Source organism: Diceros bicornis, chromosome 20 (genome assembly GCF_020826845.1).
Source record: "Diceros bicornis minor isolate mBicDic1 chromosome 20, mDicBic1.mat.cur, whole genome shotgun sequence".
NCBI lineage: Eukaryota > Metazoa > Chordata > Mammalia > Perissodactyla > Rhinocerotidae > Diceros > Diceros bicornis.
Window position 1 is genome coordinate 21,926,150 of NC_080759.1, and position 27,441 is coordinate 21,953,590.

General features: G+C 34.9%; 1 protein-coding gene across 1 annotated transcript in view; it reads right to left on the bottom strand.

Moving 5' to 3' along the window:
* NDUFS4 (NADH:ubiquinone oxidoreductase subunit S4) overlaps positions 1-27,441 on the bottom strand; it is a 99,964-nt gene that overhangs the window by 278 nt on the left and 72,245 nt on the right. Inside the window, exons 3-4 of the mRNA XM_058564097.1 lie at positions 22,521-22,693; positions 17,460-17,533 (exon numbers count right to left, since the gene is read on the bottom strand). Coding sequence (XP_058420080.1) covers positions 17,460-17,533; positions 22,521-22,693 — 247 coding nt within the window. The remainder of the gene's footprint in view (positions 1-17,459; positions 17,534-22,520; positions 22,694-27,441) is intronic.

Genomic DNA, 27,441 nt, shown 5'->3' on the forward strand with positions numbered 1-27,441 from the left:
ACACAGCAAGCAGAGGCTAACTTGCATAAATTTAACATTCATTTATCATCAGGAGTACATGTCAACACATCTGAAATATAAATACTTACTTAGTAATTTGTTCCCTTATAATCCTTTGTGACAAGAGGGTCCAAAACATTGCCTGAAGATGATTTACTTTATCTCAAATTAAAGGTGTAACCCATGATTCGATTTCTCCTTGTTCAATATTCTCTGTTCAATTACTGATGGTTATGCATTATGTAAAATTTTCCATTCCTCTGTGTCGTTTAATATGTGACTTCTTTAATAACTGCAATGAGGAGCATTGAACAATAGAACCTGTCTCACTGTTTTCTAAAAGCTGGTCCCTTTACGACACTTTGCAGCTCACTCGAGGTGATACAGAAAAACGTACATATTTATCTATATAAATCACAAAGTTGAGATTACTTGGTTAAGCTCCCTGGACTTTGACAGGCTACTGATTGAACTCAAAAAGTTTTCCAACGTTTGTTTCAAGGGCTGTCTACATTAGAATCCCACAGAAGTACTAGATCACAAGGCAAATTCTTAAGCCTGACCAAAGGCCAGATCAGGATCTCTGGTGGGCACCTGGGAATCTGCACTTTACTGATCCCAGGAGATTTTTATGCATAGGTGTTTGAGAACCACTGGTCTAAACTATCTATTCTCTTCTAAGAGTTTATACCTTCTCTCTAAAACCCTTCTCATGTTTTATAATTTTGAAAACTAGATTTATTTATATCTATGTCTTCTGCTGTACGTCCAGTTCTTCAGTTCTTCTAAGATATGGAGAACAACCAAGTCAACATCCTCCTCCTTAAAAATATAATTAAGTCACCTTTCTATTCCCTAGTCCAAGCAACCTCTATAATTTTCACTTTTCTTCATAAGATCCATTTTCCATCCCTGTAATTTATCATTCTTCTCTCTCAGAACATTCTTCAAATAACTCATCTTGAAACATTTGATTCATAGCTGAATCATGCAGTGATATATAAAATGTTCAAACTGAGTATTATATAGTTGTTTAAGTAAGCTTCTGGATCTTGTGAGTCATCATGAATTCTACTATCTCCTGGTGAGTATAGTATTTGCTGCCACAAAGCTTACATTTCAATTTGTTGTTGTTAGTGCCCCTGAATCGAGTCCGACTCCTAGTGACCCTGTGTACAGCACAGCGGAACCCTGCTTGGTGCCATCCTCTCACCTTCCGGTGCTATATCAGACAATGCTCCACTGCTATTCACAGGGTTTTCATGGCCAATTTTTTCAGAAGTGGGTGGACTCTGGAAGCTCTGGTGAAACCTGTTCACCATGGGTGACCCTGCTGGTACTTGAAATACCAGTGTCATAGCTTTCAGCATCACAGTAACACACAGCCGCCATAGTATGACAGACGATGTGGTTCCCTGACCAGAAAACAAACCTGGACCACCAAGGCTGGCTTTATGTTTCAACAGCCCCTTAGTTAATTCAATTTTGCCACAAGAGTGAAGCCTATGAAACTCAAGTCATCAAAATGTACTGCTACTGCTGCCTATTTTAGTGTCCAAAGAGCAGAAATAATTAACAATTCCACTGCTGGAACTCCGTCTTCAAAGAAAGTCCATTTGCTGTAAAAGGAAATGGAGAAGCAGGAAAGCAAATGAAATAAATGGTTTAATAATACAAATGAAACATCAGAATCCAGGAGAGAAAATACTGATTCAATTCACTTGCTTAACACAACCTTACTTTCACAGAGTAGAGAAAATGTTTTGAGAACTTTCCTACCCATTAAAACAAAACAAAACAAAAATCACAGAGCTATATCTTACTTTAAGAGGACCTAAAGTTAAAAATAAGTACTTTAACAAGTGGTTATTTGCATTTCAAGACACTTACTAAAGGGTATAAGAATAGTACCTACTTCATAGGTTGTCATGAGGCTTAAATAAGCTGATTCATGTAAAGCGCTGAGAAAGTACCCGACACTTAACAGTCATGTGAGTTCTATAAGAAAGGTCCTTTTGTAAGACCTTTATTTCATTAGTATTATTTCCTTTACGTAAGTGAGGAAACTGAGACAGAGTGGTTAGGTAACTAGCACAAAGTCACTCAGCTAGGAAGGGGCAGAATCAGGATTTGAACAGAGAGCCTGATTCTGGAGCCTGTGCCTTAACTATACTTTCTCTTGTGGTTTACAGTCAGCACTCGATAAATGTGAGGCTATTATTTCTCCCTCAAGTTTGATTTGCAACTTCCTAGCAATACATCTTCTATATGAAGTATTAGTGTAGATAAAATTTCCATCACATTGGAACTCATTAATTTTGAATCTGTGATGCTTTAGGTCTAGTTAGGTATCATTTGGCCTAGTTATTAACTATAGAATAGAGTTTTGGTAAGCAAATTAATACTGTGAACTGATCATGATAACTTCAACATAAACTTCTCAAGCACTTCCTACATTAATCAGCAAATGGTACTGATAATTATAAAAATACTCAATTCAATGAAGCAGCTATAACAATAATTATTTTTTACTGAGCATTTGCTACTCATTTAATAAATATTATTTATTGCCTACTCTGTGTCAGAGACTCTTTAGACACCAGAGGCAAAGCAGTGAATAAAACAAACAAATTCCCAAACTTCCTCAAGTTAGTAGGGGAAGAGAAATTAGTAAGTAAAAGCATAGTATATTAGGTACTAATATAGTCATACCTAAGATTAAAAAAACATGCTAATGAGTACTAAGAGAACATTTTAGAGAGGATAGACAGACAAGCATTCCCTCCCTGAGAAGGTCACATTTGAGTGAAGACCTGAAGGGAGTCAGAGAGTGAGTCCTGGGGATGTCTGGGAAAAGAGCTTGCAGGCGGAGAACGGCAAGCACAGAGGCCTTGGGGCAGGAGTGTGCCTGGTGTTCTATGTTCTAGGTTCTGTGCTAAGTGCTTTAAATGTATTTTTATTAAGCTTTAAAATTGAGTTGATATGTTGCTTGGCTTAGGAGGTAGGCATTTTATATACTCTAATTTTATATTTAATTATGAGGAAAAATAAAGCAAAGAGAAAATAAACAAGCAGCCAAAAGCCACACGGCTTGTAAGTGGCAAAGCCAGGATTTTAACTTGGTTGACTTTAAAGCTATGCAACTGACCACCTTTTAAATAAAACTGCATTTCTTTAAAAATATCCTGTAACTGCAATTTGTATCTATTTCATTCATTGCCTTTCAATCTATGTGATTCTATAACTTTTTTTCCTTTGATTTTTGTAAATGTGTTGAAAAGACTGTTTTAAGAATCCCTAGAAAGTAAGTCTATGTCCCTGATACGTTCCCGCCACCGTTGTGGAGCAAGGAAATGGTTTCTAGTGTACATTCAATGTCTGGTTATAATGAGTGTTGGGAAGTTACCCAAGACCTCCATGACCTTTCCTTGCCAAATGATGGGTGAGAGAACCTATGTTCCCTCCCTGCTCTGCTTCCCAACACACATTCTCCAGTCCAATTAAGACAGTATAAGAGGAACTGAAGAAATGAGAATGCACTTGGAAATATTTAGGAACTGGTATTATACACAAACACATACCCGATAATCACTCTCTCATTTATATGGTTAATCTGTCTTTCAATCACCAGGGAGAAAAAGAATTTTTTTTACTGCATCAGAATGCAGACGTAGCTCTATTATCTGTTCTGTTCATGGAGTCTCAAAATGCTGTCAGGGTCACTGCAATGTGAGAAGACTGGGGTTTTGTACACATAAAAGAACAACTGGTTTGGGTTTTCTCCTGGTAACTAAGGAGTGAGCTGGCTCTTGGGAATTGTGAGCCAGATTATAGTTGCTGTTGATGGTGATAACAACAATAAATAGAAGTATCATTATAGGGACTGGAATGCAGATGGGCAAAGCACCCTGTGAAAACAAACAAAAACACACAAGGAAGAAACCTGCATGTGCTAACAGTATCCATCTCCATATTATTACTCTACCACAGCCACCCATAATTGTTAGGATACACAGGGGAAAAAGTTTCTTCCCCTCACATTTTTCTGTGGAAAACAACTTTGTTCCCAAAGCTGCACATGCAACTGTGCTTCTCTGATTAAGTAAAAGTGAAGAAGGGTATGAGGAAGTCTAATGACAATTCACAATAGAGACTGAAACTCAAGTCAGAGTCTACGTATCTCTCCCTTTGGATTTTCTATCTATCTTTCAGAAAACGTTTCTACTATGTAGGACTGACGTTATAATGAAAATTTTCTCTTTTTTGGAACTCTGTTAAGAATCAGACCACATTTCCAAGCATCCCTCTTCAAACTGTTTACCTTACAGTGCCTAGATGAACAAATTACTGGTCCCACTATACTTCATACCACAATCTTCTCCAAATATGTTTTTGTAATACTGTGGCAATATAAAGGTTACTGGAGCAAGCAGTGAGCTTCAGCTAACAAGACAATAATTGTAAGAATAACAACACTTGAAAGGACATTAAACATTTGTACTTCATCGGTAAGTTAGATGAACTGTACTCATCTTTTCTACTTCCATTTGCAACTTGTTCTTAAAAAGAAAGAACATAATATGACTTGCAAGAAATAGAATGTAGAAATTTAAGAATGGAATCTTATTTGTGAAATGTTTAAATTTCTATAAGAATTTCTTTTTCAACCCTATTAAAATAAGGGTATTTTTAAAGAAAAAACTCAAACGAGTTTCTGAGTGAGATCATGGAAGTGAAAAGACTTGCACTCTCTGAAGAATGCTTATATAGAATCAAGGTGTAGTCTACAACAATGGTCCCATATGTTATTCTATTAGGATGCTGAAAACCAGCCTTTGCTCTTCCCAGCTGTGCAAGACAAGAAGATCAAAGCAACTGAGTCCAAGGCAGCTGCCCCAGGGATGGGGTAAAGCTCCTAGGGCTGCCGTCACTTCCCACTGAGGGAGAGCAGCCATATGGCATGGATTAACCACAAATCCAACCACTAGCACCTAAATGATGAGATGCTGACTCCCTTTGCTGTTTCACACACTGGAATGCTTTCACAAAGAGATTTCAAATTTTAAGCCCTAGTATCAGAGAAGTACCTCTGGCAAATGCTCTAGTAAACTTAAAACGTGATCTGTAATATCATATGCTCAACTTCTTTTTCAGAAATATGCCCATTTATTTTGTTGATCTCCAGACTGTAGTTGGGATATTCTACTTCCTATGATATGAATGTTTGATGTAATCTTTTCAAATGCCATCAAAAAAAAAAAAAAAAACCTCTGAAAAATAACAACACCACAATTAACCTATGAATTCCATGTATGAGACAGAAAAGGAAAATTAATTCCATTCATTTTTATTTACAGATCCATTTCATTTATGGTTCAGTAATGCAAAAATACAGAGACACATTCATCAGTGCTTTTATTACTTGTGAAATATGTTACCTCTAGTAACCTTGGTTCAAGTCCTGTAAAAGGTCTTTCTCCTCTAATAACCTAATCTCAAACCGTGACATTCGGAAGTGAACAGTTGAATGATTTTTCCTACTGTCCATTTGTGTACAAGCAAGAACCACCACATAATTTGGCACAAACTGACAAAACTGGCAGTCACTGCTAACAGAAGCATGCGATCAGAGTAGCAAAGGCTGTGGGAGGCCAAAGTGAGGTATGTTGGTACTTGGAAGGTTTTAAGATTCCTCATCAGGCTATGTACCCATATTATGCCTAAGTGAAAGCAAGCATAAACATAAAATGTAATTTAAAGGGGAAGGAAAAGGAAAAAAAATAGCTTTTCAGGAATTTCACTTTAAAATTCCTCTACTTTGAAATTCTCAAGAATTCTAATATTTCAGGGGGAGGAGGAAGTTTAGAATAATTTAAAAGTATCTTAGATCTTCTTTTAGAAAATATTACGGAGGAGAAATAACAGGGTTTTGGATACACTGGCAAAGCAATTATTTCCACAAAAATTATATAAAATGATATAAGCAAATAAGGTGAAAATGAGAGGCACCTGAAATATTTATTAGATTAGTAACACCCTACACCTGCCACAGCTGCAATACCTCAAAAGACACCCCACCTTTGATGTGATAGTCAATGGCCCCCTTAAATTTGATCTTTTTAAATAATATAATTGCTATACAATATTATTATTTGCAAAGCAGTAATTGGAACCACATTATTCAGAACTTGACACAAAACAAACGTTCCAAAAGTACATTTGAAAATCTGTCATTAAAAATGTAGAACACATTTTTCTAGAGAAAAAAACTATACAACAATGGTGGATGTCCAAAAATCACTCTCAGAGATTTTGATGTAATTGGTCTGGGGTGTGGGGATTTCCAGAATCCTGCTTAACCCATAATACACTAGGAACCTCACTGAGCCACCATGTATAACACTATCTCTATGAGAAAAATTATTTCAGACTTCCAATAGGGAATCTAAGGAATTCATCTCTCTTGCTCTCTCTCTCAGGAGCCTTAGCAGTCAAGTTGAACATTTCCCTAGCCACAAGACACTCAGTACCTGGGACTGGGGATTAGGAAGAGAAAGTTATGTAGAAATAAAATTTTGTGCCTCAATAGAAAACCACGTAGTGTCTACAGCACACCAGACCTTAGCCCTGTTCACTGTCTTTGAGTTATTTTGCAACTCTGTAAGTTGTAGGTACAAATAACCTTCATTATTTGCAGATTCTCTATTTGTGAATTTGCCTACTTACTAAAATCTATTTGTAACCCCCAAATCAATACTCACGATGCTTCCATGGTCATTGTGACATGCATAGAGTGGTGAAAATTTAAGTCACCCAACACACACGTTCCCAGCTGAGGTCAAGCAAAGTAATGCTCTGCCTTCTTGTTTCAGCTCTCACACTGTAAACAAATGTCCTTTTTGTGGTTTATTTACAGTCACATCTTTTTTCATTTTTGTGCTTCTTGTTGGTGATTTCGCTGTTTAAAATGGCCCCCAAATGTAGTGCTTTAGTATTTTCCAGTGTTCCTAAATGTAAGAAGGCTGTAATATGCCAATGGGTGTTAGATAAGCTTCATTCAGGCATAAATTATTGTGCTGTTGGTCATGAGTTCAATGTTCATGAATCAACAATATACATTACATTAGGTGTTTTTAAACAGAAACATACGTAAAAACAGGGTTGTGTATTAATTGGTTAACAAAATTTTGTGATCAGAGGCTTGCAGGTATCTAATCCTATATTTTCCCTAAGAGCAATATTTCAGTATTTGCAAATTTAGTGTTTGAGGTGATTATAGTGACTTTACAGAACATAACTACCATAAATATCGAGAATCAACTGTAATTGATGGATATATAAATTCTGTCCTGTCTAGTGACTCCCCCAGCCCTGAAAACCAGTTTTGTCTCCATTTGCAACGATCTCAACATTCTTTTTACTCTATAGAAATTGTGCTGTATTGACTTTTCCTTTCAATTGGTTATAACATCTGCCTGGCTCCCTTATTTCATGAGTAAAATAAATCCTTCAACATTTATATCCACATTAGAGTCATGATTTTATATTTTTTGGTAAATATCTTTTAACAAATTTGGAGGTCCCACTGAGACACCTATTAGATTCACCAATCAAAGCCAGGCAAACTTCTTCACTAGAAGTGGTACACATTATTTCAAGCCCAAGCACGTCTCTTCTTGGTTCCAAGAAGTGAACACAAGAGAACTTTGCTGACTCTCTGTTTTTCTAATTTTAATTTCGCTGTCTACTAATTTTGGAAATTGGTTTTATGGTCTGATCATTTGATGATTCCTTTAAATGGGTTAATGGTTTTAGAGATCTATTATCTGTTAGGTGAGAAAAGACAGAAAATCTGGTTAGTCTTTTCTGTCTATCTGAGATCGAATAAATGAAGAATTTATACTCACTGAGAAGAGAACAGCTCTTGAGTATGGACCAGTGCATTCATAATTCTGTGTTTACTATTAACCCATGCCTGAAATTTTAGAATTGAAGTTATAAGCTGTGTGACTATATGTTTGTCTATATGTCTGTTAATTCAGAAAGGCCTTTACCTCTCATTATGCGTATGGATAATGTTTTTCTACCTCGAGATGATAGTAATGAATTAGATTATAAAATCTCTTTAAGGGGCTCTGGGCTCTGTTCTGATTGGCTTACAGAGAAAAATAAGCACTTGTATAAGTGGAATATTCCTAAAATTCCCAGAAAACAAAGAAATTGAACTTCTAATACTTTTAATGTGCTAGATTTAAAAAGTATTCTTATAGGACCCAGGAAATACTTAAGAATTCAAGTTCAGATAACATAGGCAAGTTTTTAGCAAACAAGACAAATTTAATACTTTTGGTTTAATAAAAACAGCTATGTTGTCTCTAATTTATCAGTGTTAAATATAACACAAGCATAGATTTTTATTCTACTTGGATATGTTCTTTCTAAACTTATACAAGTTTACTGATCAAATAAACTAGCATTACTTCTTTTTATTTCAACAGTAATTATGTTTTATAGTATGTCAATTTGAAAATTAATTTCCAAGATCTTTGGGTAACTTAAAACCTTAGATGATATTAATGGATATTTATTAGATACCCAGATCGGTTTTTTTTTTTTTTGGCCAAGGAAGATTTGCCCTGAGCTAACATCTGCTGCCAATCTCCTCTTTTTTTTTTGTATGTGAGCCACCGCCACATCATGGCCACTGACAGACAAGTGGTGCAGGTCTGCGCCCAGGAACCGAATGCAGGCCACTGAAGCAGAGTATGCTGAACTTAACCACTAGGCCACCGGGGCTGGCCCTCCTAGATCATTTCTAAGATAGGACACTGAACCATTGATTACTAAGCAAAAATTTAAGTTTATACACTTTTGCTTCCTATTTTTATATGCTACAGAGAGACTGGATCTTCAGGTTTGTTAATGGACACATTCATTTTTGCCATCTGGAGAAGCTGGACTATAAAGAACACACACAACTGTAGAAAGTTGTGCTATGTGTACTTATGAGTTGTGCTAGTCTACTAAAATGCTGGTATGTAATAGTTTTCAATTATCTCTCTCTCAGTTTTCTTTATGAAATCAAAGTAACTTTGGTTAAAAGATATAATTAGTATACATGAATGAAACTCTACGAGGAGCGATAGTGGCAAAGAGGTATAACTTTGTATGCAAGGTAATGAAATGTTTTTGTTTACTAAGGGAAAAAGAGAATATTTAGGTCCTAATGTAAAATGACTGATTATTCCAGAATGAGAAAGAGAATGGTGAAGGACAAAACCTGAATGAATACAGAAAGTTATATAAGATTTGCAAAAAGGAAATTTTATTTGCCTTACAGTATGACTAAAAAATAAGTCTGAAAAGCTATGAAATGTGTAGCAAAGTTTGCTCAATTTTGATGGGCTTGTTTCATAGTTTACTGTTTGTTGCCTTCACCTACAATATGATGAGTTATTTTTTTTGTCTAATCTGCCTAGACTGCAATGGGTTCTGTGGTTTATCTGAATAACCATACATGCTTTATGCTGATTTTAAGTCCTTGGTGCTTATGTAAGAACTCAAGTTTTTAATAATCATGTTACCTTCTATGTTTATAAGTCTTATTGTCACTTTGAAATGAGCAGCCAAATAGTGCTTGTTGGGCATCCATAATCCTGTTGCTACGCAAAGTGTTCGAATCTACTAGCCAAATACTGTTTCTCGGGCACCCATGATCCTATTCCTATCGTAAGTGTTCAAATCTGACAATATTTTATTTTTGCTTCCCCAAAATCAAATAATAAATGTAAAATAAAACATCCAGAATATCTTTGCACCTTAAAACTATCTTTGAGATTCCCCAGGGGGCCTCTGGAAAATCACAAAGATGTATCCTTTCAGAGAGGTGCCAGAAATAATTAGGTTTATTTGATACATTACTATCAATGAGCTGTATTAAGAATTGTCAAGTCAGAAGAGATGCTTAACCATCCTGAGGTTAAATCTTCCTGGTGCTGCTTTGCCTGATACTAGACAACAGTAGCCCTGGTGCTGCTTTGCCTGATATTAGACAACAGTATAGGTTATCAGTCACTACTATTTCAGTTATTTTTAAAAATATTAACTTGGTTGCATCTATCCTTCTTTAGTTTGGATCTTGTAACTTCTAGGTCAGTATATGTCAATTGGAAATCCATATCACTTATTTATAGAGTTTTATTAAGATACAGACATTTAGGATCTACCCCAGACTTACTGAATCTCTTTACTTGAAATGCTTGATATATTTTTGGTATATTCTTACTATATGTTTGGCATATTTACAGTATGTCTCAGGATTATTATGTCATATCTCAAGATTTTTTCTCTGTAAAGATTATGTTTATACATTTTTATAAATTAGATGAACATGCACTGTCTTCTTTGAAAATAGGCTTAAATGACTGCAGATATTTTGTCTATAACATTTTTGGAATGACTTTAAGCCGCATTTTTCTTGTTATGAATTCTTATAATACATTTCACTTTTGAAATTTATCAGTAATGTTAACTAGAGTCATTTTAAGTCTTTTATCATTTATGGATAGACATTTTTCACTCTGATGCTTCCCTTAAAGCTCTTGCAGTCAGCTACAGGCCAGAGAGCCTTATCTTCAACAAGAAAAGACTGTCTCAGAGCCCTGTGGAGAAAGGACTATGTTAGGCACTTTTGGGTAAAGACTCCTGAAGGTATCACTTAATTATAAGACCATACCAGTGGACTGAGTCAGGATTTCCAGAACTTTAGTTGAGAAGCAGATAAATTTATGATCCAGTGAAACAAGAATTAATTTTACAGACCTGTCTGCTTCCTTCCCTGCTTCTACCTTCTATTACTTCAGAGGCAGGTTTTCCTCAATAGATCCACTATGAACAGAAAGCTGTTTCACAGCTTATTCTCTCTCCTATTCCTGAAAGAAACTCTCCTCCATTTTGAGAATTTCAAAGAGTTTTTACAACTAACAACAATGAGAAAAACACAGGGGGTAAAATGGCATACCAGAGGAAAGTCACAAAGTTTCAAATCAGATCAAACAGGTGGAAAAAAAGCCCTTTCTGGTTTTCATTAGCATGTAAAAGGTAGTAGATCCTAGCCTTCTAGCCACTGAAATTTTCCACAGCTATCTTCCACTTCCTCTATCAGTGATGCAGCTTCCTTCTCCTCCCCACCCACCCTTCGACCCTATCATGAAACACAAGGAAAGACAAAAGCCAGGGGTGAGAGACAAAGAACTAAAGCAAGGTTCATCTACATTTCAGAGGAAACTCCAGATAACCTTTCTTTGTAAAAAGAGAAAGAGTATCTTTAAAGAGTTCCTCCGGAATATATGCTGAGCTCAAAGGGAGACTTTTAGGATGAGGCCCTGGAGTTAAAGCCAAAAGACATAGGGGTATTTGTATTTTCTTTACTTTGTATGTTGGGAGAGAAGTAGGAGCTGGGGAAGTGGAAGGTGGGGAGCAGGGGGAAAAAGAAGCCATGGGAGGGCATTCCGTCTTTTCTTCTTTCCCACTCCCCAGTTTCACAGAACCAGCCTTCCATAGGAAGTGAGGTATGGTGAGGAGAGAGACCTAAGCAAAACAGACAAGCAGGGGAGGGTAGGTGAAGGAATTATTAATAGCTGAAAGAAGAGAACTTCTTTCAGTCTCACAGATGAGGACATTCTTATATAAAAAGATGGACTCACACAATAACTTATTTGGTTTAAAAAATTGAAAATAGGTGATTAATGGGATTTTTGTGATATAATATAGGTCTCTTTAAGCTATTTTATTTCATTATTATATTATGTGCAATATAAGAGTTTCCACTTATCCTTGATTCATCCTGAGTAAGAGTGTCTGAAGAATGGAACTGTATTTCTTAAGTATAAAATGTGAACTTTTCATTGGATAAGGTTTTCCTACTTTCATAGTCACTATAGAATATATATTAATGAAATATTTAGAACATGTATATGATGTATATCCTGTATATTGCTAAGTACTCTAGATCAGTGCTGTTCAACAGAAACATGTGAACCACACAGATAATTTTAAATTTTCTAGTAGCCACACTGAAAAAATGACTAAAAAGTTTTCTAAAACAGGTAAAATTAATCATGTTTTCCTAGCCCAATATATATCCAAAATATCATTTCAATACGTAATCAATATAAAAATTATTAGAAATATTGATATGCTTTTTATACTAAGTTGTTGAAATCCAGTGTATATTTTACACTTACAGCACATTTCAATTCGAACTAGACACATTTCAAGTGCTACACAGTCACATGTGGCTACCATATAGGACAGTGCAGACCTAAATGATTAATTTTTAAGATCTACCAGCAGCATAGTATCACAGAGAAAACACTGGACTTGGTATCTAGAAACTCGGGCCCTATCAATTGGGAACATGTGATTGATCTTGGTCTTGTTTTACTACCTTCTGTAGGTCTCAGGTATCCTTAAAAAAGGAAGAGTTTAGAACAAATAATATACAGCTTGGAAACTACTCTAAGGTTATAAAATGACCATCTTAAGTACACTGCACTATACTTCAGGGTACTACCCCTTAATAAACTCAGGATAAGCTCCAAATTAATTTGACAGAAAAATAGTTATTGGTTGTATTTTACAAACACACTAAAATATAAGAAATTGCTAATCATTCTACTTGACAAGAGATTTTCACATATTGAGGTATATGGGGTTACCATTCAGGTTCAAAACTGATTCAGCTCGAACTCAAGAAGCCTGACTTATGCTCTATCAAACATACATTGTACATCTGCTTTACCCATGAAAGTAAAGAATGCACTCTCAAGATAGGAATGCGTACCTCCCCTCCTATTCCATACTGGTAACAACCTATTGGTAAGGCCCGTATTAGCTCCTTTCCTGACATCAGGGTTGTGTTGACCTGCTAATTTGCAACTAAATACCTCTTTGAAACTTTGAAAATGTATTCTGGGTGTGTTTAATGTATGTTCTTTATTCTAAAAAGATATAAGACTGTACTGAAAACCATGCTTCTCCAGAACGCTTTCTAAGGCCTTCCCAGGTTATAATCCTCACTCTGGCTCAAGTGCAACTCACCTTATTTCTCTTATCTATAGAATGGTTATTGGTTATTTTACGTCACCATACTATAATTTTCTTTCTTCAGATTTCTAATTAGAGGGAATTAGCAGTTCTTCTAAAAGACAGAACAAGTAGGTAAATTAATTTAAAGCGATTTAAAGAAAAGTTTAAAACATGATCTGGAGAATAATTTATAACATCACTAAGTGTACTGTTCAAATTCACCAATACTTATTGAGCACATTAAAAGATGAAGATGAGTGCGACTGGGTGTTTTCCCTAGTAGGTGCTTATAATCCACCAGGCAGGATAAAGTATTACAGTTTGAGTACGAGAACTATGCCTTATTTACTACTAATCCCCAGAGCCTAGCCACCAGTGCTGGCATGCAACAGGGTGCTCCACATATGTCTGATTGAATGCAGTACAAAAAAGGTAAAACACAAAACCATACTATAAGAGCTGTAAGAAAGGAACAAATTATTGTTTAAGAAAAGGAAGAGAGAGCACATCCAGTTGTGGGTGGGAGATGAAGGTGGGAAACCCGAAAAGGGATCAGCAAGGAGATAACATTTAAAATGTATTTTGACGACTAGGTTGGAGTTCATAGGCCGGGATAAGGATGAGAAAGAGAACAGCATGAATAAGCCTGTAGGTGGAGGAAAGTATATAGCAGGTTTGGGGATAAGGGCAGAAACACAGTTGTGGCATAGTAAGATAAAGCTAGGCTAGTGCTTTAGTGATTAAATTAGTGTTTATATTGAACTACCAGTTGAGGAGTATATCTATTAAGCATTGGCCCTTCAAGATGTCTGAATAAAGAGTAGTTTGGATTTATAAAAATGTCAAAGAAGAAAGGGTTACAGTATTGAGGCAGTGTATATATAATGGTTTAGACCAGGGGTCAGTAAATATTTTCTGTAAATGGCCAAACAGAAAATATTTTTAGACTTTGGGGGCCATATCGTCTCTATTACAACTATTTAATTCCACTAATGTAGCTGAGAAGCAGTCATGGACAATACATAAATGAATGAATATGACTGTCTAAATTCAACTTGCTCACACACTTATAGGTATGCGACCTTGTTAATGTTACTTGAGGTTTTAGAAACATCAAGTTTCCTTGAATTATAAAATGGGGATAACTGTTCCTGCTTTACAGACTTGCAGTGTGGATTAAATTAGAACGAATGAAAAGCACTTAGCAGAGTGACTAGCTCATGACTTAGCGCTTATGAACGTTAACTTTTGTGATGATGATACTCATTACCTGAGTCTGAAATATAGTTAGAAGGCATTAAAAATGTTTTCTAGAAAGCAACCGAATCTGAAAATCTTGTTTCTCATCATACTTATTCTTTATAATACAATCTTTTATGTCAAGGGAAATGATGGTTATAACTTTTTTTTTTAACTATTTAAAAGTAAGGGAAATGAGAAAACTAAGAAGGTGATGAAAGGTTGTTCGTTTTCAGAATAGTCCCTGAGTATACAAATTATGTTTTTTTTTTTTTCTGGCAGTTTTACCCTAACCTCCTACTTCTAGACACTTTTGAAAGGCAAACATTTAATGCTCATAAATGGATAACCTTTGCCAGATTTTACTATCAACACAGAATCATCTATATCAACAAAAACACATTTTTCCCCTAGAGCACATAATGAATAAGGCACTGAGCTAGACAGTAAAGAAATGAAGATATATATGAGCTGGTACATGGGCTTAACATCCTTAAGTCTGTAGTTTTTGAGCATTACCCAATCCAACTTCCCACTTGAAAGATGAAGAAATATGCTTATCAAAGGCTAAGTATAGTAAAACATGACTTGCTCAAGCTCTCCTGTGAGGTAGACAATTATGGAATAAGAATCCTAGTTACCATCCTCTTAATCCAAAAGTCTTCACATATCAGTGCTTCTGAAGCATTTCTTTTTAATGCCTTAATTTACCAGAACATTGGTTCACCCAACCTTCAACAGCACTAGCTCACAACAGAATGACGTGAGGTGTCAGGGGGAGAGGGGATTCACTTGTATGTCTCCCACCACTATCCACCTACTTAAGAGAGGCAAATCAGAATGGAGGGGATGCTGGGTAATTTGGAAAAGATCCTCCACCCCATGATTCCGTACCACTTCAATGGTGTTTGTTTAGACTTGCCGCCATAATAGCTAGAGAAACAGGACTTATCTATTTAAAGATATATAACGCTAAATGTTAAATAAGTGAGGCAGATCGCAAGTAATATAGTGAATCCAAGAGGAATAATCATTGAGGCCTTTCCCAGGAGATAAGAGTGGCTTCAAATTCTAGAGTAGAGGAATATATTTTAGAAAGTCAATAATTTCCCAGATATTGAGTGTCCATTGTGTAGGTTTTGTGCTGGGGACAAAGCAATGACTAAGATGGATATAATTCCTGCTACCTTGTAGGTTAAAATTTCTGATCCACTGTTAGCCTACAGTTTTATAAGGTACTATCCACTAAGCTTTTTCAAGTTGTACCTTCTATTGACCTGGATAATGTTCCTCAATTTTCTTTCCTGGGGAGGTAGAAATCAGATTGGAAAAGCACCTGATTTCAACAGCAGCAGTGGCTAGTTCACACCTGTAATTCACATGGCAACTGTAGTCATGGAGTCCTTGTGACTGCTTAGAGAGACACTAACCAGAGATTTAACAGTTTAATTAGATTTCCTGTTATTAAACTCATGTTACAGACCTCAAATGAATAATTTTCAAGGTGCCAGACATGAAATATGGTAGGCTGCAAACATGGAAAACATTAATAGAACTGTTTTTGATAAGCTATATTACAGTTTAATTAAAAAGAGAGCAATGTTAATTTTAAATCAAAATAATTTTTAAATACTATGACCACTTTGAGAACAATTACATAACTAAGAAATTTGAAAATTACCAAAGAAGTGTTAATGAGGAATTGCACTTAAAAATCTTTTTTTAAAGATTTTAAAAGTCTACTACCAATAAAATAATTGGATAAACTTATATACTATTATACACTTTACTTAACTATGTTCTAGCACTTTACTTTTATTAACCCATTCAATCCTCACAACAATTCTCATTGTACATAAGAGAAAATGGAAGTACAAAGTCACACAAATAGTAAGAGACCCAATATGAATTCAAATCCAGGCACTTTGGCTTCAGACTCTTAATCATAAGCTATATAATACTAACTTCCAGTGAAAAGCAAATATTTTAGATAATAATAATAACCTTATGGTGCTTTCACATTTATGTCAAATATGTTAGATAACACTAATAATATTTTATATACTGCCTTCTAGTAATAATACACGTAAATAGACATTATCTTATTTAAATAGATAACTAAATTAGATTCAAATTCAATATGACCAACTAGAGCAACAGAATACATTAGGTAAAAATGCACAGTAGTGCATTTAAATCCAAGAGAGGCAAAGAGCAGAAATACCAGATGGAGGGAGCTAAGGGTTAGAGCTAACAGTTACCAAGTGTCTATAATGTACCAGATATTGGACTAGGTACACCATGAGATAAGTACTGTTATTTCAACAATGAAAAAACATTAAGTCCATTATGAAATTAATCCAAAATCATGTAGCTTCAAAGTGGCATAATAAGGATTAGAATTCAGACTGGTCTGACTCCAAAGCCTTTTTTCACTACTGTGTTGTATGGCTTAACAGCAGAAAATGAGAAGGGACATTTTGCATTTCTGTTGATAGCAAGATCAACATAAACCAACAGTTTTAGGTGGCAACTTCAAAAGCTAATATACTCTTAGGCTGCATTAATATAATTGTCGAGTTGAGATTATACTTGGTACTAGACCCACTATATTTAAAAAAGTGGCAAATACAGACAGACATTTAGGCTTACATGATATTTTAGAGGGAATATGATAATGATAACTATTTTCAAATAATTGAAGAGCTATTAGGTGGAATAATAGACATGAGATTTTGGCTCAAATTAAAAAGGAAAATAAACAGGTGTCAAAATTGGAACAGCCTGCCTTATAAGATGTTCAATTAGAGTTTAAAAACCAAATGTCAGTGATTTTGCAAAGGGATGCATAAACAAGGTAGGAGTTAGACAAGTAGTTTTATCCCCTGCCTCTACTTCAAATTAGAGCAGTTCAACTTTTACATGTTACGTGGGCATTCCATTTTAGATTTTTCTTTTGGGAGGGGGTGTTCTGATGCTGTAAAAAATCTAAAAACCACTGGATTAGACACATTGAAAGACTTCTTTCAACTCAAATTCTATATCCTTGACTGGTTTTGATTAAAGTTAAGAACATAAAATCATATCTTGATTTTATTTGTCAAAGCAAAACAAAAACAGACCAAACATACCATTTTTTTCTGCAAAGGCAACTGCGTCTTCTTTAGTACTGAAGGTTAGAACCATGTTGGACAAGGGATCAGCCCTGTAAGAAACAATTTTTTTCCAGGATTTAACATTAAGTTTTGGCTGAAAAAAAAAATCAATATTTAAAGTAAAGTAAAATGTTTAGAAAATAAACAGTCGCTATAATGTCAAATAAGCACACTACTGATGAAATATTTTCAATAATCTCTTTAAAACTGTTAATTGTTTGAAGATCTTTTTCTGTGTTAAATTTGGGAGATTTTCCAACATGAATTGTCAAATAAAAAAATTTATAATTGCGAAGACATTCAGCAATTTTTAGTCTTTAATAAAATTATTTATTCAACAACAAAAAAAGAAAAATTAGAGTTTAATAAAAAAAACCGAAGAGGATTCTCAAACTGACCTTATAAATTTAATATCTAGAAAATTACTGATGAGTGCAATTGTCAGTACTATCATTACCCCCCAAAAAACAGATGGCAAAAACACCCACTCTTCTTAATGAACCTTCCATCATTATGGACAATACTCTTTTAAGCATATGGCCACTTAAAAAAATAAAGCTCCAAGATCTGACATCTAATTGAGTTTTTCAATCTAGGATAGTGGTAATGTTTATAAATCTACATAGACTCTTTACAAAACACCAAATAACTTCAGAAATGTCACTTTTATTAGTATGTTTATGAAAAGGTAGAGAACACTGTTTGCTACAAATGTTTATTACGAATCTCTCAAAGGCAAATACAGCCACCCCTCCATACCCCTAGGGTCTGCATCCATGGATTCTGCATCCATGGATTCAACCAACTACAGATGGAAAGGCCTACGATGGTTGCATCTGTACTGAACATGTACAGACATTTTTTTCTTGTCATTATTCCCTAAACAATATAGTATAACAACTATTTACATAGTATCTACATTGTATTAAACACTATAAATCTAGAGATGATTTAAAGTATACAGGAGGATGTGCCCAGGTTATATGCAAATACTATGCCATTTTATATAAGGGACTTGAGCATCTGCAGATTTTGGTATCCGTGGGGGTCCTGGAACCAATCCCCCGCAGATACCGAAGGACAACTGCATAGCATTCTATGAAACATTGGTTAGAAATGTGGAAGTAAAAAATATAGAAAAGAGGGTTCAGTAAGTAATTTGGATAGTGGAAAGATATGAGATATACACAGAAGAGAATACATGGGAAGTAGCTCTCATTGAAGTGAAGATCCACAAGTTCTTGCTACTCAAGTTCTGGTCATACACTGTGGTTACTGTTCTGGGACTCCTATGAGATCCCTATAATGATCTTACCACGGTATGGTATTCTTACTATAAACCCCACCTTGTAAGCAAAAGAACTTCACATTGGCTGGCTGTATTAGTACTATTAACAAATGATAATTTTATATTGGTTCTTCCTTTTCAAAGCACATATGATTTCTCAGTTGATAGATAAACTATAGTTAGATAAACTATGCTGAGAATAGAAGTGTCAATATAAACATGATCAAGTAATTTGATGAGTGTTGAGATACACATTAGCTTAGTGGAGAAGAAGAAATAATACAGAAAAAACTTAGGAGCCAGGAGCTCTACTTCCTGCAAAGGTGAAACAGCCTTTATTATTATCCTCATTTTATTTATTAAAAATACATGTATAGGGCCGGTCCCGTGGCTTAGCGGTTAAGTGCGCGCGCTCTGCTATTGGCAGCCCGGGTTTGGATCCCGGGCGCACACCGACGCACCGCTTCTCCTGCCATGCTGAGGCCGCGTCCCACATGCAGCAACTAGAAGGATGTGCAGCTGTGACGTATAACTATCTACTGGGGCTTTGGGGGAAAAAAATAAATAAAAAATTAAAAAAAAAAAACATGTATAGGCTAAATAGTAACAACTGGTATCAATAAGCTACCATTCACTCAGTTTCTACCCTTCCTATTCTCCCTCATCTCCTAATTTTGCAGTTCTTTTTCTAGTTATGTTACTACCACCAGCTTACAGCCTTTTTTATTTTTCCCCAAACTACCATAATACTTTCCTAACTAATCTTTCTGCCTCCTTTCTTGACTCCAATCCACCCTTTGCCACGTTGCCAGATTAATCTTCCTTAAGTTCAACTCCCAAGCTCGCTGCCCAACTCAAAAACTTTAGTTTCCACTGTCTACCAAATTAATTTCAATCTCCCACCCTGGCATTTAAGCACTTCTACAAAATAATCAGAACCCACTTTCCAGTCTTTTTAATTACTCCTCATGGAAGTAAACAACTAGTCAAATCACATTGTTAACTGTTCCTCTAAACATAGCCCGTATGTTCCCACCAGCTCAATCTGTTCCTTCCGCTTGCAATATAGTGGAAGAACACTATCTCAGCATATGGAAGTCCATCCCAACCACCTCTCATGGTTTACAGCGAATTCCAATCTTTTCCATGAAGGCTTTCATACCCTACCCTCCTCCAATCTCTCTTTTCAATCTTTACTGAATATAATTTGTGCTTATATTTTTAGACTTTATTTGCTCAATTCCCAATTACTGAAGTTCCAATTTGGGTAATGGTAGATTTACCTACCATTAAAATCAGATTTACCTGCCTAACAATTATATGAGAAGTATAAACTCTGGACAAAACAGAAAAAAACAACTGTTTGAAGGGACCAGAGAGTGACCAAAAGCAGGAAAGAATCTGGACCTCTCTAACTTTTGAAAGAAGGGAACCAAACTGGATTAGATCCAAGTTTATACAGTTTTACCCCTAAAGGTACTCTCTAGTCCAGGCAGCTAGGAACATCAAGAACTCAAGCAGAAAGCCATAGTCTTATCAATACAGGGAGTCTCGAGATGGAGTTTAGGGTTGCCAGAGCAGCTGGAAATTTAGTGGGGAAAACAGTGAAAAGGAGGGATCTCCAGAGCAGGGAACTTTTGAACTGCACATGAATGGGTAAGGCTCTAAAACAATAGCTGAGAATGATACAGGCTCAACATAAGGTTGACATAAGGGAAGCCATATTGTAGAAAAGAAACTATATTGTAACTTAGAATGACTCTGACTAACTCTGGATTTTATGGCCCCTCCCAGCTGCTATAAGTTGATCACTTTGTTCTTTTGAGTTCCTTACGAATGTGATGACCCCCTGGCAGAGAGTCTATGCTGATAGCCATCATCAATGACAACTGAAAGATCAGGGTATAGGGCGTTGCTCCAGTCTCTGATGCATATCAAGTAAAACAAAAGACTGCTAGGAACTAAGACCAGATGGATGCCCCCCAACTCGGAGACCAGCCCTCTATATAACTGGCCTGTAGTCTTTGTTCTGTAAGATGGTTTTTTTTGGACATTAGTTGGCCATCTTCCTTCTTGCTAGCAAGCTGTAATAAAAAGTCCTTTTTCTCCTACCACCTTGCTTCTTGACTATTGGGATGTCTTGTGGAAGGCAGACAAACTCCCTTTTTGGGCGGTAACAAGAAGGCTGAAAGAAACGAGCAGAGATTTCAGCAGCTGTCTACTTGCTACAGAGGAGACCTAGTTTGGAGTTCTGTAGCATTAGAAGGACTTGGTAAACAGCTTGTGCTTTCCATCACAACTTCATAAAGGCCATGCCTTTTAATTTTTTTAACACTACTTTCCAGGACTAAGGTGAGTAAAATCGAAGCAGACCCACCCAGTAACGCATAAAATATATCCTCTACAAGTTCAAGATGATCTATCAGTAGTTTAACTGTCTGCTAGAATAAAACTCATCACATTGCCACTATCATTAACTAGATAAGCATAAGGGATAGAGAATTAATAGATTATTGATACTTCTTAATATAAGTTGGTTTGATTATCAACTGATAACTAATATTTCAGGGGTTAGCATATCAACAAGAAGTCATACATTCACCAAAAAAGATATGTACAAGAAGCTTCATTTTAGTATTATGCAAAATAAACACAACTGAAAACTACCCAAAGCCATCAATAAATAGTGCAACGGATAAATCTTGTGTATAGATGAACACAGAATTTCATGTGACTTAAAAAAGAGTAATCATAACATTTCAACCATTGGGTATGGACAAAGCTGTTCCTTATAAATTCCTTTAGTCTCTACAAGCCTGTGATTTACAATACCACTCCATATATTACATGAAACAAAATCTAAAGATATCAAAACACCTAAAAAACTGCCTATATATCATTTTGCCAAATAAAATATAATACTACTTAAATTGCAACAGGGCAGATGTTTTTAACAAAAATTCTCCCAGGTACATCAATAGGAAAAGATGTTATATATCATACTTTTCTAAAATGAGACATAATTTAAACTTAACTACCTCCAACTGGAGACTGGATACACATAATGTTCTAGGAGTCTCAATAAAAATGACAATTTTCTAGCTTATCTGGCTGTTTTCTCTAGAAGCAGCTTCTTTTATTCAACTAGAAGCAGTCTTGCTATTTTAACACTTGGGCCTTATTCCACCGTAGAGATTTAGGTCATTGACTTGACTGGTGCCAGAGAATTTATGACTACTTTATTCCAATGCACTGTAAATTTATTAATCACATGATCTCAGGAACTTACAAGTTTCCCTCAAAATAGCTAATTTCTAAACTCACCCAGTCTCCTCCCCTTACAAACAAAAAAATTCTTTATAAAGAAGTTTTATTTTAATTTAAAAATAAGAAACTGCCACTATTCACATAGTGTATCTTTTAAACTAACATACATAGCTTGGGGACCATGCTAACAGTACTCACAATGTCAGCCATTTTATCCCATAAATAGTATTCTGAAAAAGACTTTCTATGGTTTATTGTGCTGGGCCACACATATATGAATATTAAAATGTATATAATATATGTAAATAAATGTAATATATATGTCTATGCCATCAAACATAGTGATACCTACCCAAATGGTCTCAAAAAGTATTGTCATAAAGCTTACCATACATGAGTTTAAAAATCAGTATATTTAAAAGGAAAATCTACACAGAAAAAGAGAACTGAAAACAATATTCAAATTCAACCATAGTACTCACGTTGATGCCCAACCCATCAAAGGATTTTCCCATCGTTCCCTGGTATCAAACTCGAGCTTCCATTTCTTCGTGTTGTTTACTCCAGCCTGCATGTTATTGCGAGCAGGAACAAAGATCCTGACTTTTCTAGTTTTGATATGCTCTTCTGGAACACCAGTTAAAGTAGTGATATCCTACAGAAAAATAAGCAAACAGTTTCTAACAGCCCACCTACATTCTAATGTACTTTTGTTGCTTTCTATATTCATGCAACTCTATTCAGATTTATTTATAAATTGAGTTTTATTTATAAATTGGGTTTTTTAGCTCTCTGGTTGGTTCACTACTCTGCTAATTTACCATGTAAATTGCTATTTTGATATTTGGAAAAGGTATACTGGGGAGAGGGTTAGGGTACAGTGGGAAAGTGTTCATAAAAAAATTTTAGGTCCCTTTTGTCCAACACAGCATTGGTAATTTCTGAAGAGTTTGCTGGTAGAAGAGCCTGTGTCAATAGACTCTTATTTCATGAGCAGACGTTACTAGTCAGCAGAGAAAGAATGTAAAGGGATATTAAAAATTTGGGGATATAAAAAGAGACTAAATTTTAAATAGAAAAAAATCTATTACCAGTAGTTTCTATGTCAAACAGCTTACAACAAGGCATTCCCTTCAAAGGAAGGCCTGAACCTTTTTTGTGAACAATTAAAATCAATTAACAACTTCAACCAGCATTTTGATTTATCTCCCTTTGGTGAAACCTACCGAAGAGAAAATGATACATCAAATCTATTTAGCAAAGGTAAGCCAAAAAGTTGCACAATTTTTGCAGAAATGTAAGAGGAAAACATTGGTAACTTTCCTGACTCTCTTTTTCTATAAATCTATCTAGTAACAAATGCTCAACTGATGAATGCATACAATTTTGATGCCTCAGATTAGACATATTTATCAAATTATAGTAGCAGTCAGGACACAAAATAATAAACTAATTCAGAGTTTGTCTCCATTTAGTTATGGTAAAATACTTTATTCTGTCAAAATAAGATCATATTCAGGTCAACCATACCATTCTTATAAAGAAGCATTTTAAAATCATGGTTCACTTACTAACGTAAATTTTAAATAGCTCGTTACAAACAGCAGAGTAACATGAAAATGAGTATATCAAGCTTGTATAACTAGAAAACAAGAAAATTTAACCCATTTTGTGAATTTTAATTTCATGTAATATATCCCCTAATGAAGGCTAATGTTTATTTGTAGCTCCACTCTAATCAATACTAAGGACCAAAGAATTAGTATAAATACTTAGTGTTTTCCCAGTACATATTGCAGCACTAAGTGTTATTTCTGACTCAACTAGTCTTTCTACCCACAGATTTTTAAAAAAACAATTCTTGAAAGTTATTTTAGCTGGCAGCCAATCCTCTGCTTACCACAATACCCTTACACTTGCACCAATAATTAGGTGCGGTTACTTTGTCACAGCTTGTCTGTTTGGAGAAACTATCAAAATGATCCACATAAATATTTACACAAATATGCAATTCACATATGTGCCTACATTTTTTAAAAAAGTTTCTTTGCATATAGGATAAAATAAAAACAAAATGAGTGCAATTGGTACATAATTTTTAAAGGTATCAATATAAGTTTTAATTGGTAATTTTTGATTGTCAAGTTCAACTTCAAAGAAAAGTTAATTTCAGGTATTATTACATTTAATGACTTTCTAAAGCATATTCTTCTACTCAAGAACCTGAAAGAGACTCAGCTCCAGGGAAATCCTCAATGCTTATTTCCCCCTTTGAATTCACTACAGCATTTGTAATCTGTCATATTAACTTATTATTTAATATTATATATTTTTATATAATATATCCTATTTCCTCAACTATAGTTGAAGCAGGGTATAAACAAACAATATATTTGTGTTAAAAAGTTACGGGGTAAGGCATTTCCAAAGTCCATTTCCAAATTCCATAAAAAGTGGAGCTATAAATTGGCTACTCCTTAAATTAAGACTTATAGGAAAGGAAACATATTAAACTCCTAACACTAGCTACCTTAGGAAGATGGGATAATAGGAAAGAGACTTACTTTTTCTTTATAAACTTCTATAATGTGATGTATATATGCCAAAGTAATTTAAAAACCAATAAAGCTTTTAAAAAATGGAAATTGTATTTCTTGATTTGTATTATCTATTAAAGTAGAAAGATAATTATTTTTTAGGATGGAAAACCCCCTTAAAATAAGTGGCTACAACATGTTGCTAAACTCTTTATGTTTTGAACTCCTAACAACCAGTGCTTCCATGCATTCTCAAATTTTGGCAATTATTTATTGATATCTTCGCCCAATTTAAAGCTGGCATTCGAACAAATGTGTTTCTGAATTTTGAAACCCAAGTTGTCTGACATAGAATCCCTGTTTTTGCCTGCAGAACACATGTAGGGCACTGCAGCCCAGTTGAGCTGCTGCCAAAGACAGAATAAAAAGGCTTGGCATCTCTCACATACTTGACACCTAAAGGGCACAGAAGCTCTAAAATTCCTAGTCCCTGTAGCCACACTCTTGGTCTAGACAAACTGATTTCTCACACATTTAAAATGCATTACGACACCCTATTGTTATCATTTCATCCACACAGCTTCAGCGAGTACAGAAGAACCTGTCCTTTAAGCGACATTTCAATGGGCTAAAGCTCCCACTCCAAGATTCCATTAAAACAATGTAATACTTGAAAAGAACTACGAGGCACTATGTTGAACTCTTTACTTGTGTCGTCAATGCTTTGCTTTCCGTCCAAGTTCTCACTGATCTACCTGTGACTCAACTTTTGCAAAAAGTGAATAAATAAAACATCTGCAAACTACTTTATATTGAACTTATGATATTCTCTCTAGATTGCTACTTCTGTATTGCAATATGAATCACCTGTGATTTTTCAAAAAACCTACTTATAAAAGATAGAAATGCTTTGAAGATGTCAATATTGCCTTTTAGAAAATTTCTCATTTTATTAGTAAAATAATTTATAAATAATTCATAAATTGTCTGTGATTACAAAAAAGTTAAACCACGTAAGGTATGAGAAGCCTTCAAGTGGGCACCTGAAGAACCTCAAGATTTACCAGTTAATAATTATCTATAAATTCTAATAAAGCAAGTTACTCTATAGATATTATACACACATTTACTGAATTTTAAAACTTTTAATTTTTAAGCTGTTGGGTCAAGCATGAAACCTATCTTCCTATTAAAGAATGTCACTATCTTAATCAAGTTTCAGAAACACAATCTTATGTACAATATGCTATTTTAAGAAACAGTAACTAAGCACAATTCATAGATTAAAGGGCATTCAAATAAAAATTTGCTACTGAAAAGATGCATATCACATTTCAAAGTTCCATTTTTTCAGCCACCATCTTTTCCACAATTTTAAATTCTGGAAGAGCTGATAGCTGACCCTCCATTTCACAAGTCTAGTTAAATTTAAAAGATCATTAAGAAAGTATATGCCAGTATATGTAAATAAACTTGATTCTTTCAAATACCCATTTCCATTATAAAATATTAGCTTTCCATATAAAAACTGTATGATTCGGTTATCAACTGTCTCCATTTATCTTATGTGAATTCAACTTTTTTTTTTTAACAAAGGAAGCAGGGAACAAGCAATGGGAAGTTGGTGTCAAAATGCAGAAAAACCTCCCAGCAAGCTTCTTGCAACCACCCAGGATTTAGAGTCTTGCTGGCCGCTCTCTTTTCAATACCAGAATTTCACACATTTCAATGACTATTATGACTTCAAAGAATCAAATTTTCATCATTGTCCGTCATCTGCCGGTTGATTTGTATAAAGGAGTTCTTCTGCATGCACTCCAAACAAAAGCCTCCTTACTTTTGTGGCTATATATCAAGTTTAAAAGTTTTGTTTGTGACAGTTGTGTCTTTGGTAAATTAGGGTAACACTGAAGGAGTGCAGCTGCTCTGCAGGAACCTCCTTTTTGGCACCATTTCACTTAAATAAAAACTGAATAATTAGCTTCTGCCTTTATTAAACCACAAAAATGCCACTGGCCTTAGTAATTACTTCCGGTTGCCACACCCACTTAACCTTAATAGTTTACACTTGTCATAAAGAGAAATAAATGAAAATGGTTTTCACCACTTTGGATGAATTTTTGATAGATCTCTCAGTACACCTAGAAGAGTCAAAATTTTTGTCAGGCTTTTTGGTAATAAGTTCGCTAAACTGCAAGTTATTACGGATCAATGTTGAAAAGTTTTAATAGAGCACATATTGGAAAATTAAGTACAAATATTGCTTATAGAAACTTGTTCTACTGCAGGCTAGTAGTTAACCAATTATCTGTTTAAATTTATTTTAGGGCTATAACTGATCTAAATTTGATGATCGTGTTTATATTCTACTTCAACCATGAAAAATCTTAAAAGGAAAACAATCTTAGATTTGTAATAAAAACTTCCTTTCAAGTACCCTACAGATACTTAATACAAGAAACTCATTAAATGGTCTCATAAATAATGAAGAACACTTTACAAAATAAGTTCCACAGTTTGAAAAACAGAGAGTTGGCAGATAGCATAACCATATGTATTTACTTACCATGGAAGAAATTTAAACACTTTATAAAAAGTTAGTGGCCACAGCCATGCAGATACAATCACAACAGTAAAAATAAATTAGAGGTGTGCCAGTAGACACAATTTTTGTTTGTTAAAGCAACACATTAATGTGGAAGTCCAGCAGGTAATGAAACAAGTGTTGGAATGTGACATCCATTATATTTTGTATACTGGGCAAAGCTAACAGGGAACCAAAAGTTAAGTTTTAAATGGAATGTTGTGAAGATAGAAACAGATCATGCAAATGATGCTGCCAATCATACAATGGGTAAAAAACTAA